Consider the following 16,305-nt stretch of genomic DNA (forward strand, 5'->3'; position numbering starts at 1 on the left):
AAGAATATGTTCCATCAGTAGCTGCAGTTTCGTGAAAATTTTAACAAATATTATAAAGCTCCAATTCTTTCATCAGCTTTATGACCTCGGGCCAATACATCAAATATTCTAAATGCATGTTTTTAAGTAAAGTCTTTTCTTATAATGTTTGATATATTCTAAACTATTATATAATAGGTTGAAGAAGTCGCCTATATAGTGCTTCAGGTTGATAAGTTTATTGTATATAAAAATTTGTGGCTATTTTTCGCCACAGAATTTATGGCAAATCACAAACACAAAAAGCAATTCAAATATTGGCTATGATTTCCAGATGACCAGAAACATAGCTCATTGCAATCTGTTGATATTCAGTAGAACCTCGTCTTTGAACTGAACCACAACCTCCCTTTTAAAAATGTTTGTCAATCCTTCTGTGAAATCTTCAAACGTGGTTGTTGCATCTTCAATAGGACGATCAAATGGGAAACCCATGGGCCTTTTATCAGGATACTTGTCATCTAAGACACCACAATAGGACGTCCCTCTAGAGCAAGGCTTATTAGCAGTCTTAACAGGGACCTAAAACATAAAATGTTTTGGAGTTAACGCATCATCCTGGGGAATTCCTGAGTAAGGATAAATGCAGCGTTGTTTAGAATTAGTTTAGTCTCGTAAAGATGGGTTACAACGCTGATCAATGATCAGCGTTCTGATTCTGAATACACGGAGGAGTCTGGAAGCAGGCACAAGAAAATTATTCAGCAGGAAGAGAGTTCCTTGAAATAAAACTTTACAACTTTGTTTTAAGATTTTCCAAAGACGATATTTTAAATTATGGATTAAGGCATTAAGACAATAGTTGGTTTGTTTGATAATTAAATAAAAAAAAAACAAGTTTTTTAAACTGAAAGTAAGGAGCGACATTAAAATTTAAAACGAACAGAAATTATTCCGTATACGAAAGGGGCTGTCCCCTCCTCAACGCCTCGCTCTTTACACTTAAGTCTTTTATTGTTTAACAAAAATAGAGTTGTGAGAAAGTCAAACTTTAGCGTAAAGAGCAAGGCGTTGAGGAGGGGACAGCCTTTTCGTTTACGGAATAATTTCTGTTCGTTTTAAGTTTTAATGTCGCTTCTTACTTTCAATTTAAAAAACTTGTTTTTTTATTTAATTTCTGATTGTTTTTAGTTAATGCAGCTTTTATTTTGCCTCACCGTCATTGAATAAGTAAACAAAATTTGCATAAAAATTTTAATTTTCTTTTGTTAAATGGCTGTCTCTAAATTTGGTTCTGACGTAATTTACAAATTACAAATTTTTGCAGATATGAGCTTGAAACCTATGTAACAGGTTTTCTGATACGCTGAATCTGACGGTGTGATTTTCATTAAAATTCTTTCACTTTTAGGGGATGTTTCCCCCTTCTTTTAAAAGTCAGGTAAATTTTCTCAGGCTCGTAGCCTTTGATGAGTAATACTAAACTTACTAAAATTTATATATTTAGAATCAGCATTATAGGCCGATTCTTTTGATACATTTATTGACATCAAAATTCCGTTTTTGAAAGTTTCGATTACTATTGAGCTGTATCGCTTGTTTTTTTTATTGTTTTTTTTTTATTACGTATATGTTATTACGTATATGAGGGGGTTCTCCCTTATTCAATACCATGCTCTTTACATTAAAAGTTAAAATTTTGTTTAAACCACAAACCCCTGAATCACAAAGGCTGTTTAATTAGAATAGGTAGCTGTTTGAAAGCACTAAAAAAAACTGTAGCGTAAAGAGCGAGGTACTGACCTGGGGGCGAACCCCCTCATATACGTAATAATTTTTGTTCATTTTAAGTTCTAATGTTGCTTCTTACTTTCAGATGAAAAAACATATTTTTTTAAATTTAATTTCTGATCGTTTTTTAAATAATGCTTGGAAATCCGGCGCCCCTTCATAGAAATGTCCCTTACCCCAATGAAACATCCTCCACGGAAAGATGCTTCCGAGTAACTCCCCTTACTCCAGCCTCCCCCCACCGGAAAAAAATCCTTCCTGAAAATGTCTGTATACTTCCCTATAACCAATACAATATGTAAACAATGGGCAAAGTTCATAACTTGCAGACCTTCCCCTGGGAAATGTGGGGGATTAAGTCATCATAAAAGACATATTTATTGGATTTTCGACTATGCTGAACAAAATATTAATTGGGTGACTTCGGGAAAAAAAAGAGCGTAGGAGGGGGCCAAGTTGCCCTTCAATTTTTTCGGTCATTTAAAAAGGGCACTGGAACTTTTAATTTCCGTTCAAATGAGCCCTATCACGATATTCTTGGACTACTGGATCGATACGATTACCCATTGGGAAATAAAAAACAAAAAAAAAACAAACAAATAAACACACATCCGTGATCTTTCTTCTGACAAAAAAATGCAAAATTCCACATTTATTCAGATAGGAGCTTGAAACTTCTACAGTAGGATTTTCTGATACGCTGAATCCGATGGTGTGGTTTTCATTAAAGTTTTATGACTTTTAGGGTTTTTTCCCCTTTTTTCGAAAATAAGTCAAATTTTCTCAGGTGCATAACTTTTAATGTGTAAGACTAAACTTGATGAAACTTATATATTTGAAATCAGCATAAAAATCTGATTCTTCTGATGTATCTATTGGTATCAAAATTTCGTTTTTTAGAGTTTCGGTTACTATTGAGCTGGGTCGCTACTTACTTACAGTTCGTTACCATGAACTGTTTGATATGTATGTGATAATTAGTGTACCAAAGACATCAAAATAACAACATTCTTTCCCTCCTTGCAGCCCTCTTAAGGCAACTCATACATGAAAACTGCAATCTTCTATGATTTTTTAAGGTTATTTCAAAATTAAAAAGTTTCTAGGGCAGTACAACATTTTGTCAATGTTTACGTTTAGCTGTGAAAATAAAGAAAAAAAACTAATTAGTTAAATTTAACAACACTTTTTGTCCATAAAGAGTCCAAACGTTTACTATCTGTTGATTCCCAAGGATAGTTACCCTTCAAAGGGAAGCTAAGTCTTCTTGAGTTTTTTTTGTACCATATGGCTTTAGCTTGTTTTGTTGATTTTTGATTCAAGTTTCTTTTTTTTAATTTGGCAGTCGAACAAACAAAAAAAGCACAACTTTATATGGATGTCTCTTTCATTAAAATTTAATTCTAGATTTCCCTTATTTTTTAAGATATACATGGTTGTATTCATTTATTTCATTTCTACTGTCCTTGTAAAAACTTCTACTGTCCTATTTATTTTATTTCTACTGTCTACTGACTTCATTTCTAATGAAGTCAGAATTTCGTTTTTAATGTCCTTGGTACCTTAAATATTTTATGGGAATGCTTTGATCGAAATGAAACAAATTAGGTTGTACTTGACTCAAAGAATAATATTAAACTACGAAAAAAATGGTATGATACGAGCGACTGTATACTACAAGTGAAATTATTTACCCCCTCCCTATTTGTTTTCACTATCATCAATGGTCAAATATTAACTTAATCTGATGTAATTTTACTAACTGGGCTATGAAGCGTTCGAAAAAGAACGTTCAAATCTTTCATCACGTTTTTTTGGAATGCGTTTCCAAGGAGTTGGATAATCTTAATCTCAGGGCTCTGTGAATCTGTGCAATCTTTGACTATGCACAGACCTCATAATACCTTTTTTAAGATACGAAAACGAACAAAAGTAAAAAATTAAACATAATACAGAGCAATAGTCAAATGTTTGATATATCTCTAAGGATCAAATATTTTTTCAATGCATGGTAAATTAGATATTATTCAGCATTTTTGTAGTTATTTTAATGACCTACGGGACCGAAAGAATAACTTTTTGCTGATTGCTAGAGGTGAGGTGGACAGTGGTTATGGATAATCTCGTGACTAAGATTACAAGCATGATTGGCACAGGACAAAATAGGAACTTGTGACAGTTTGCAAACCCAGACGTGAAATGCAGAGAATCTCCGAATCAGTGGCTTGGGCCAAATCCGTGGCCTTAGGTGGCTTGGTGCTGCGGTGAGTGGTTAGAAGTAGTAGTAGTATTTTTTTTGAGAAAATTCTTTCTCCAAAACTTTTTTTTGAATTAATGATCGTAAAAATTAGGTTCTACTTATGAACATACCAAACAGTTCGTGGTAACGAACTGTAAGTAAGGAGCGACCCGGCTCAATGGTAACCAAAATTCTAAAAAAAATGGAATTTTGATACCAATAGATACATCAAAATAATCAGATTTTAATGCTGATTTCAAATATATAAGTTTTGTCAAGTCTAGTTTTGTCAAAGTAACTTGCCTGAGAAAATTTGGCTGGTTTAAAACCAAGGGGGGAAAGACCCCCTAAAAATTATAGAACCTTAATGAAAATCACATAATCATATTCAGCGTATCAGAGAACCCTACTGTAGATTTTTCAAACACCTATCTACAAAAATTGGAATTTTGCATTTTTTCCCAGAAGAAAGATCACGGATGCGTGCACAGTTTATAGAATTAGCAGTATGATCATTCCCTATCTCACCCATTATAAAAACCCGGACCGAGGTGCGAGTGCTCCAGAGAACGTTTTTGCAGATATAAACATAAGCGGCATTAGATCTTTTCACGGGTAGACAAGTCAGATTTCTCTTGGACGTGAAACTCACAGTTATAATAGAAATAATCGGAAATAATTGGAAACCCGCTATTACGAATAATGCACTTTGTAACCCTCTTGGACGCAAAACTTACAGTTATAATAGAAATAATCGGAAATAAGTGGAAACCCACTATTACGAATAATGCATTTTGTAACCATTTCTCATTGATTTACGGAAACAGACTAACCCGCTAATGCAGAAATAAGTGGGAGGAGCTTTTTGTTCGCACCGAGAATGAAGACCAGAAATGATCTGCGATAAACTTACTGGATAATTCTATAAACTGTGGATGCGTGTTTATTTTTTTTTCCAGGGATGATCGTATCGACCCAGTGGTCCTAGAATATTGTAGGAGGGCTCATTGGAACGTAAATTAAAAGTTCTACTGCCTTTCTTAAGTGACCAAAAAAATGGAGGACAATTAGGCCCCCTCCCACGCTCATTTTTTCCCAGAGTCACCTGATCAAAATTTTGAGATAGCCATTTTGTTAAGCATGGTCGAAAATATGATAACTATGTCTTTTAAGATGACTTAATCCCCCGAAGTCTCCGGGGGGAGGGCTGAAAGTTATGAACTTTACCCAACGTTAACATATAGAATTGGTTATTGGGAAGTATACAGACGTTTTCAAGGGGGATTTTTTCTGGTAGGTGGGGGGAGGGTCGGGGGTTATGTGGGAGGATCTTTCAATGAGGAAGGAAGGGACATTGCTATCAAAGGGGCGCCGGATTTCCCAGCATTATTAAAGAAAAGGATCATAAATTAAATAAAAAAAACAAGTTTTTCAACTGAAAGTAAGGAGCAACATCAAAACTTAAAACGAACAGAAAATATTAGGTATATGATTGGGTTCAACCCATAGTCAATACCTTGCTCTTTAAGGCAAAGATTTTTTAGTACTTTCATGAGAGCTATTTATTCTAATTAACGTCCTTTGTGATTAAGGGGTCATTTTTAAAGAATTAGAACAAAATTCGAACTTTAGCTTAAAGAGCAAGGTATTGACTAGGGGGCGAACCCCCTGATATACGTATTAAAAATCTATGAATAAAGAGGTTCGTTACGTAAGTTAATTCGTAAGTTACGTATATTTATTACTAATAAAAACGTTCGTAAATAAAATTAAACAAGTTTCGAGAAAGCCATTTAACCAAATAAAAGTAAAATGATGCAAAATGAAAATGAAATGTAATGTGAAAATGAAATGTAAGATGAAAGTAATGCAAATTTTATTTTAATTATTCATGTACAGTGAGGCAAAATCAAAGCCTGAATTAATTCAAAAACGTTCAAAAATTAAATAAAAAAAACAAGTTTTTTAACTGAAAGTAAGGAACGACGTTTAAACTTAAAACGAACAGAAATTATTCCATTTATGAAAAGGGCTGTCCCCTCCTCAACGCCGGGCGCTTTACACTAAAATTTGACTTTCTCACACCTCTATTTTTTTTAAAAATAAAAAACTTTAGCGTAAAGAGCGAGGCATTGAGGAAGGGATAGTCCCTTTCACATACCGAATAATTCCTGTTCGTTTTAAGTTTTCACGTCGTTCCTTACTTTCAGGTAAAAAACTTGTTTTTTTTATTTATTACTAATAAGAGTTATGATTTTTTTCGGTTTTGTCTTCTATTGACAAAGGTCGCTCTTTTCTTGCAGTATTTTACAACCAAGTATTTTATTCAGAAGCGTCTTTATGATAGGGGTTACCACCTTTCTCCAACCCTTAACCTCTGTTACTGACGATCTAGTTTTTATCGTATCGCAATGCTTCAAGACTAGTAATCATCCTTCAAAAACAACATCCCAAAAAAACTTCTCAGGGGGGGGGGGCGGAGGGAAGTCCCTGATAAATATCGATAGTTATTTCAGAGTCTTTATTTCTAAGTTTTTAAGGGAGGGTTCTTCCGGGAAATCGTTTTTGGGTAAGTCACCCTCCAAACCTCCTTCTTCTGCAACAGTAAAACATTTGCATGTAGTTTTTATACTACAACAAGACAGCAAGAGTGCTGTCTTCAGAAGCGCTCAACTACTACTACTACTACTAACAACTCATCGCAGCACCAAGCCGCCTGAGGCCAACACAGCTACGCACGCTCCTCCTCCACCCCAATCTATTCAAAGCCTCCCTTTTTTACACCCGTCCACGAAGTTCCCATTTCATTTAAATCTTTCCTTACGACGTCCTCCCACCCCAGACGAGGACGACCTGCTTTCCGTTTAGCCCTAGATGGTTGGCCGAAAAGAACAATCTTCGGCAATCTATCATCCTTCATCCGCACAACATACCCTAACCACCTCAACCTTTCTTTCATTATAGATCTAGAAAGCGGTATTGAACCACATTTTTCGTATAGCCTATTGTTTGAAATACGGTCAGAAGCGCTCAAGTTGTAGACTTATTTCAAATATGTTAATTCAGAATGAATGCAGGTTGGGAGATTATGTCTCCTGTCCTCCTGCACCATTTTAGAAAGTCTGAAGGATCTGTCACTGTTAGTTAGCAAATTTGGGCTAAATAAAAACTTATTAAGGCCTCATGGAGGTTAGGGATCCTGAGCACATAGAAAAACATCTCCTGATCCTCTGACCTTGTAGTCGTCATTCAGATATGAGCTTCTGAGGATAAATTTATTATCAAAACGAAATACAAGGGATATAACTTTGCGTATATAATTTTGTCCGTTTAATAGGGCACCGTATTCTACTAGGTATGAAAGAGGGATGTTATTTGATAAGACTTGTCGTATAACTTTTTTCGAAGTTTACTGTCTTAAATAGAAATGAAGTCGTTATTATATTTTCATTTCATTTTTATAAATGGAAAAGTAGTGTGGTCTAAAAAATATTTTTAATAAGCCTCAAATTAAGCCTCAAATATATTTAGATTTTGGATTTAAATAATATGTATTCAATAGGGTTAAAATTATTTGTAGAATTTGTAGTAAAACGGGATTTCTCCTGAAAAAAAAAGTTTTGTCTTCTAGTTTTTGTTTTTAATATAAATTCAATGTTAAAAACTGACAACGGTAATTCAGAAAGTGTTATCTTTGAAGATATAAATTCTAAAGGAGAGCTAAAAACTAAAAATTGTATATTTGACAATACCTTATATACCTAAATATTTTAAGCCTCAAACGAATTGATTCGTTCACATGAGGCTTAAAAATAATTGATCTCGATTTACTGCTCATTTTATATTTACTGCATATCTCTTTAGAATTGAATGAGCCACTGTAAGACACTATGATTTTTGAAACTGGATAACTTTTCGATAAATTCGAATCCATTAGCTGCTATCTCCCGATTTTCATTCGATAACGCTTGGCCCTATTCGGACCAAAATTGATGTTTTGCGGTGACAGTAAACACCCCTTCGCGGTGTTGTGATGTCTTTTGCGAGTTAAATGGCATTGGAGCCTTTACTCTCTAGGAAAATGTGCCGTCTCTTGATATTCCTATACCACTAGATTCATCAGATTGCCTTCTAAAAAACAACGACTAAACACACAGACGTGATCATCCTTCTTGAGAAAATCACGGAATTTGTATTCTAGTGGACAGCAGTTTGAATTCTCAGCAATATAGTTTTATGATATGCTAGATTTGACCGTGTAGTTTTCATCAAAGCTTTTGTCACCTTCACAGCACAAAAAGGCATAAAACACCACTTTTCTGAAGCGTAATTTAATTTGCTACTTCAAAAGGGCACTATTACTTTCAATTTCCGGTCAAATGAACCATATTCTAAATTCCAGAATTATTGGTTTGATAAGATCGCCCCTGGTGAAAAAAAAACTAGAAAAAAAAAACAAAGAAGAAAACAGAAAAAGTAAACAATAAAAAAACGTGTATTCGTAATCGTGATTTTCGAAAAAATATTAATTATCAGTTCTCGTAGATAGGGACTCAAAAGCCAAGCAATAGCCTACAGTTCTCTTATGTGCTGATTTGATGGTTTATCTTCGTCAGATCACTCCCCTGCTTACCCACTCCAATTTTTAAAACTTCACCCGTAACGTTCAATGGGCAATCTTAAACTTAATGAATGCAATATATTGACATCACTGTGAAAATTACACTCAATCAATGATGCTTTTATCAAAATTGTTTTTTAAAGTTTCAGTTACTATTTGCAGGGGATGATCTTTACTTATAGTTCGTTACCTGAAAGTGTTTAAAAATCTAACTAACCTCATCTTTACTCCAGTCAGTAGCAATGACAATCAGTTCGAATTGCATCCCTCCTGCTGTTCCTTTCGGTACAAGCATATGCTCTGGCCACCCGCAGCCGCAAAACATTTCATAGTTAGAAAGGGCATCACTAGTGTTTGCAGTTCTTCTTTCATAAACTCTGAAGAACCTTTCTAGGGGAATAGTTACTGATGACTCTCTTGATGTTCGATCTAGTTGAACCATTGGGGCATTCACTGCAATGATCTAGTTTTACTAACAAATATTTAAGATGAGCTGGATTTAAGCCAACCCCATCATTAGGTACAACTAAGCAGGTGTCACTGCTTGTTGTTGGCATTTTTTGTCGGTCATGTTTTAAATTCTATTTTTAAGTTTGGTTTTAGACTCTCTTGATGTTTGATCATTTTTAACTACTGGTGCAATCACCATAGTAATTATAATTTGCTAATAATTATCTAACATCACTGGGATTCGATTCCATCTTATGTTTAGGTAAAACGGGCAGATGGCACTGCATATTGTTTACGTTATTTGACAGTTTTGTTTAATATTTTGTTTTAATATTTAGTTTGGACACCCTTGATGTGCGGTTTAGTTGAAAATTTAGTATATTTTCTAAAATAATTACAATTTATAAAAAAAAATCTTACATCAACGAGATTAAATCCAACCCGATATTTTGCCGCAAACTAGGAAGGTATCACTGCTTATTGATGACATTTTTTGACAGTTATGTTTGACATTGTAGTTTAAGTTTACCGTTGAATCCCTTAATATTTGATATTGTTAAACGACCGAGTCATTCAGTCATTCAAATAATTTTGATTTTTTAAGAAATATTTAACGTCAGTAAGGTTTCCGAATCCCCTGTTTCAATAAGAACCAGACAGAGGGCATTACATATTGTTGACATTTTTTGACAGCTTTGTTTGATATTTTGTTTTGACATTTACTGTTGACTCTCTTCATATTCAATATAGTTGAAACGATAGCTTATTCAATTCAATAATTATAGCCTATTAAGAAAAAATTTAACATCAGCCAGATTCAATCCGACACATTGTTTCTCCGCAAACTAGGCAAGAGTAACTACTTTTTGTCAATATCTGTTGAGAGTTTTGTTTGACAATTTGTTTATAAGTTAACTGTTGACTCCCTTGGTATTTATCAACATGAGCTTCATTTCAATAAATATAATTCATTACGAAATATCTAGCATCAGTGACATTCAATTGAACTCCATGTTTCACTGTAAACTAGGCAGGTGCCACCACTTATTGATGACATTTTTAGACAGTTTTGATTGAAATTTTGTTTTGATTTTTAGTGCTGACTCCCTTGATGTCTTATCTAGCTGATACACTGGAACAATCACAGTATTAATTACAATTTATTAATAAACATTCAAGACCAGTAAGATTTGACCCAAACTCCTTTTTTGAAATTAATTTTTTTATAGTTTTGTTTAACACGTTATTGTGACGTTTACCGTTCACTCCGTGTATAATCGATGTATTTGAACTGATGGAACATTCACTGCAATAATTGTGATTTATAAAAGATACATCTGACGTGAGTAAAATACGATCCCATCCCTGTTGTACTAAAAACTAGACAGGTGTCAATACATGGTTTTTGGTGTTTGACGGAGTTCACGTTCTATCCCTTTTTTATTTGTATTTACTAAGTCTCACCAACTTCAGAAGAATTACAAAAAATACACGATAGGTTTTTGAAGTAATTATTTTATTTCTGAAAAGGAATTCTCACCCCTTGGATTAAATAACCAGCAGGTTTCTGTCACTTTTCTTAATTTGTTAATTCTAGAACATGTCTCCCCAAAATCAAAACACATTCAAAGTAAAAAATATTTTTAGCCTATGTTGTGATGAAAATGATAGCAAACATCACTATTAATCAAGGGTAACCGAAAAAACAATCTACTGATTTCGAAAAAAAAATTATCAACTGCCACAACAGACAGGACCCATAGCTTTTATGAGTTCTATTCATATCCAAGTTTTTTTTGTCCTTTTTTTTTTGTTCTGGACTGCTGCTGTTGACGTCTGATTAGATGATTAGACCCATAGATGAGCATCAGTATGCTCACTGCTCACTCTTTACAGCTGCGCTCATTATTGGGAGCAATAGTTTTTTTTTGGAATTATCAAATCTGTGCCGAATAAGCGAATACACTCTAATGCATAAAAAGTCCTCTTGAGTAAAACTAAAGATTAAAGACAAAATTTTGTTGTTAAGCAATATTGATGAACAACAAAATTCGATTTCAATACATTAAACTGTCCTTAATTAAAATAAAATTTGCCTTATTACTAATTGAATAACATAAAATCTGTTAAAGACAGTTTCAGTCACTTTATTAATTAATAAACCAATGTCTTTATTAAAATTTGCAGTAAAACCTCTCATTTGAATTTGAATTTGCTTTCTGTTCTCACAACCTTCGTTATTAGGAGCTACCACAGTTTTCACAATTCTCGAATTTCTGTGGTTTCTCCCAATTTTTCTGGAAAAAAAAATCAGTTTTCTAAAGATCTCTCTGCCAGGCACGTACGCAGGAATTTGTTTCGGGGGGGGGGGAATTTGTTTTGGGGGGGCCAAATCTTTCAAACTCATTATTCTGTGAGAAAAATCAGAAAATTATGGGAAAATAAAAAAAAACGTGAGATTTCGGGGGGGGGGGGGCGGTTGTGGGGGCCCCCCCCAGCGTACGTCCCTGCTCTCTGCATATTATCGTCAGCAAAAATTAACGACTTGTCTTTTACAATGTTTACATGTTTACCACCGTTAATTTTTGAAGAGATTCCAGAGAACCCTATTTTCTTTTGGGACAATTAAAGGAAAACCCAATTGACTCAAGGATTGTGTAAGCACTAGCAGTTTCGTTACTAGCCAAATATTTTTTTTTTTTTATTTTTTATAAGGGGGGGGGGAGGGCAAGATATTTTAATGACTGGCTGATCATTTTTGCCGACTGTTTTTTTTTTCAATAATTAGGATAATGCCCATTTTGAACTGCACAAATCGATGAAACCGCTGCATCTACCAACCGATATTTAGATTTCGATACATATCGTGTCACTATTTTAATGTCGCGCAAAGCGCCACGAATTTACCGAATTTTTTCTTTACCGAGTGACCAAAAACAGTGGAAGGGGTGTAACCCCCCCCACTAATACGTGACAGCCCTGACCGCTAGGATCTAGTGATTTCTAATCCTTTTCTTTCCATTCACAATATGCCATATACCATCGAAAAGGCTTTTTTTGTGAGAAGGTGGATAATATATAACTTTGGACTATTCGTACCATTAGAAATAGATACCTGGTTTAAGGGCATGTACTACAGCAAAGAATCACCATATCTAGTGTATTATAGTTTTTTTTTTAGTTTCTCTGGCCGAACTAACTAGAATTGATTTTGCGATCTTGCCGTAGCCTGTAGAGGTTTACGTAAAGGGGAATTACATAAAACTAAAAGCCAACACCAACTTTTTTGGAAATCTCAGAAAACCATTAAACTTTTTGCTTTTTGTTCCAGAGATTGAATTTTTTTAAATGAAACTTAAATCATAAAAAAACTTTGAATTTAATTTTTTTTCGATTAAACGCATTAGAACTTTCTTTTTAAAGTTCAGGACAGAAAAGTCCCTGAAAACGTCCTAGCATACCATGTAAGAAAACGCTAAACATCACATAAAAGAAACCATTTTGGCCCTTGGCCATTTTGATAGTTGCCTCTGATGTCTCTGGTTTTGATTGACAAGCTTGACTAAAGGAACATAGAACTCCACAATTCAGAATTCAGTCAAATTTTTCAGTTTAACCTTGGAGGATTCACTAATGATCCTTTGTCTTTGTGACGGTCAGCCAACGCTGAGGCTCGCAAACACCTTTTAAGCTTTCACATTGCGCTATTAATATGCGTTAACACTTTGAGACTAACTAGATCACTGCTGGCTACACTATTCTTTAGATATCATGACATTTGCTATTTGTTTATAGGATGCCTGTGTTGGAATAAATGAAGTATCTTTTCTTTCAATTTTTAAAATTTCTTTATCTAGCCTGACTCCTTCCTGCCGTATACTTCCCTATATCAAAATGTTTTTTTGCTTTTAAAACCTTAGACATTTTTTTGTTTCTAGTTGATCTATTACCTTTGAATGAGATTTTAAGTTTCTTTTTTCGCTTTTCTTTTTTCGTAAAATATCTCTTTTTTATGTTTTTTGCGCTTTTTTTGGGTTGGTTTTAATTGATTGGCCTTAGTTCTTGCTTTTTGAAATTTTCTATTGTTAAGAAATTTTATTCTTACTGAATTGTTTTATTTCATATTCGTCAATCACATTACCCGCTACCAGAGCTTCCACTATTCCTGAATTTTCCTAGATAAAATTGGGCTATCCAAAATCCCACCAAAAATTGTACATTAAAGAAACCCAATGATTTGAATTTTATGTAAACACTGTTACATCTAATACTTTTAATTTTCAGAAAGATTTCGGACACCACAATTTTCATTGAGGAAAATTCAGGGAAACCCGAAGAATTTTGGTGTGGGAGCTAACTTTTTCTTTAAGGATTGACCATGTACAGCGCCATTGGCGCTTTACTGAAAACTATATGTGTCTTGAACAGTCTTGAAAAGTAAAAATAAAATTAAAGTGAATGTTTGATATATAATGTTATTAGTTTTTGAAATATCATAAGTTCTAGATTTTATTTCATTGTAATTTTTTCCGTTTTCAATGCTGCAATAACTGGAAAAGAAAATATTTGTAATATAATTCATTTTCATTGAAGCACCAATGACGTAGTAGGTTTTAAACTTTTATAGTTAGGGAAGGGGGCAGTATCCAAACTCTTGTTTGTAGTGAAGCTATATTTGTCTTGAACAGTCTTTAAAAGAACTAATAAAGTTAAAATAAATATTTGATATGTAATGATGCTAATCTCTGAAAGCTCATCAGTTCACAACTTAATTTCATTGAAAATTTTATGTTCATTTTCAATGTTGTAGCCTAATGGTCTATTTTCAATGTTATAGCCTAATAAGTACACAGAAAATATTTGTAATATAATTCACTTTCATTGAAGCACCAAAGACGTAGTAGCCTTTAAACTTTTACAGTAAGGAAAGGGCGCAGTATCCAAACTCTTGTTTGTAGTGAAGCTATATTTGTCTTGAACAGTCTTGAAAATAACTAATAAAGTTAAACTGAATATTTGAAATATAATGATGCTAATCTCTGAAAGCTCATCAGTTCAAAATTTAATTTCATTGTAAATTTTATGTTCATTTTCAATGTTGTAGCCTAATGGTCTATTTTCAATGTTATAGCCTAATAAATACACAGAAAATATTTGTGATATAATTCGTTTTCAGTAAAGCGCCAATGACGCAGTAGGTTTTAGACTTTTACAGTGAAAGAAGGAGGCAAAACCCAAACTTTTCTTTGTAAAGATTTGTATTCGTTTCAAGCTGGATTTACATATTCAATTTGAGTTTCACCAATTTTAACATTTATTTACTCATTTATATTAGCAACTACTGTTTGATTGTTTGCTATGATTATTTATTTAATTTCTGCTCGTTTTGGTTTCATTTATGCCTCAATAGCAAAATATTTTTGTTCGTTTTAAGCTTGATTTTCATGTTCAACTTCAAATTTACTTGTTTTGAGAAGTATTTGTTCATTTATATTAGTACCTGTTGTATTTTTTTGCTATGATTGTTTATCTAATTTCTTTTCGTTTTGGGTTTCGTTTATTCTTTAATAGTAATTTCTCCTTTTTCGGTCGTTTAACAGTTCTAATTAAACGACCAGTGTGTATAAGGAGTTGTTCTTAAAGAGTTGAGACAAAATGCGAACTTCAATGTAAAGAGTGAGGCGTGGAGGAGTGGGAAACCCCCGTCATATACGTAATAATTTCTGTTCGTTTTAAGTTTTAATGTTGCTCTTTACTTTCGGTTGAAAAACTTGTTTTTTATTTATTTATTTAAAAATAAACTTTCCGAAATAGAAGTTTTCTAAAGAAAGTAAAGGCAACATTAAACTTAAGATCAGAAGAGATAGAAACCTATAATGACTCAAACTTAAAACGACCATAAATTACCATTAAAGGATTAATGAAACCCAAAACGAACAGAAATTAAATAAGCAATCATAGCAAAGAAACATGCAACAGATACTAATATAAATTAATAAAAAAATCTCAAAACGGGTAAAGCTTAAACTGAATATGCAAATCAAGCTTAAAATGAACAAAAATATTTTGCTATTGAGGCATAAATGAAACCCGAAACGAGCAGAAATTAAATAAGCAATCATAGCAAAAAACAAACAATACTTATTAATATAAATGAGTAAATAAATCTTAAAACAAGCGAAACTTAAATTGAATATGCATATCCAGCTTGAAACGAACAAAAATCTCTACAAAGAAGAGTTTGGGTTTTGCCTCCATCTTTCACTGTAAAAGTCTAAAACCTACAGCGTCATTGGCGCTTTACTGAAAAATACATGTGTCTTGAACAGTCTTAAATAGTGCAAATAAAATCAAACTGAATGTTCAGTATTTAATGCTATTAATTGCTGAAAGATCACCAGTTTAAGATTCTATTTCACTGTAATTTGTTTTCATTGTTAATGCTACAATAACCGGAAAAGGAAATATTTCTTTGATATGTAATGATGTTAATTGCTGAAAACTCATCAGTTCAAAATTTAATTTTACTGTAATTTTTATGTTTATTTTCAATGTTGTAGCCTAATAAATACAAAAGAAAATATTTGCAATATAATTTGTTTTCAGCAAAATCCCATTGACAAAGAAGGTGGGGAGAGAGAGGGAGGGGGCGCTATTTGCCCTCGGATCACTTTTGATTCTTAAAAGGTGAATTAGAACTTTCAATTTCTAATCATATGAGTCCCCTCCAGAGTTTATACGACGATCTCTTTCATAAGAACCTTATATGCCCCCATAGGATAAGTTACAACCCTTTATCTGGCTATGGGGAGGGGGGTTGTGTTGACAAGGAGGTTTTTGTAATCTTATCGTTGGAATATTTCAAATAAACTGGCTACCTCAAAATTTTCATTTGATGCATTTGGAAAAAAAAGCTTAGGGGGGGGGGGGCTACTTGCCCTCGGATCTCTTTTGACTCATAAAAAGTGAACTAGAACTTTCAATGTCCAATAAAATAAGCCCTTTGTGAAGTCCATACGAGTATCCCTTCCTTAAGAACCATATATGCCCCCAGAGCATAACTTAAAACACCTGCTCCCAGGTCCTGGGGGGGGGGGGGGGGTTGTGTCGACACCCGAGTTTTTCTTATCCGACCTTTGAGCTATTTTTAACAAAATGGCTATCTCATAATTTTTATCAGATGGGTTTGGGGAAAAAAGGGCGTGGAGGTGCTAGTTGCTCTCGG

General features: G+C 33.6%; 1 protein-coding gene across 1 annotated transcript in view; it reads right to left on the minus strand.

Moving 5' to 3' along the window:
• Nucleotides 1-202: 202 nt before the first annotated feature.
• The window catches only part of LOC148954734 (phenoloxidase 2-like), a 148,580-nt gene continuing 132,477 nt past the window's right edge, over nt 203-16,305 (minus strand). The window contains exons 12-13 of the mRNA XM_089086717.1: nt 8,848-9,083; nt 203-561 (exon numbers count right to left, since the gene is read on the minus strand). Of these exons, the coding sequence (XP_088942843.1) occupies nt 331-561; nt 8,848-9,083 (467 nt within the window). The 3' untranslated portion in view covers nt 203-330. The remainder of the gene's footprint in view (nt 562-8,847; nt 9,084-16,305) is intronic.

The sequence above is a fragment of the Artemia sp. Qi Xiang Cuo genome, chromosome 3 (genome assembly GCF_049724085.1).
Source record: "Artemia sp. Qi Xiang Cuo chromosome 3, ASM4972408v1, whole genome shotgun sequence".
In the NCBI taxonomy this organism is placed as follows: domain Eukaryota; kingdom Metazoa; phylum Arthropoda; class Branchiopoda; order Anostraca; family Artemiidae; genus Artemia; species Artemia sp. Qi Xiang Cuo.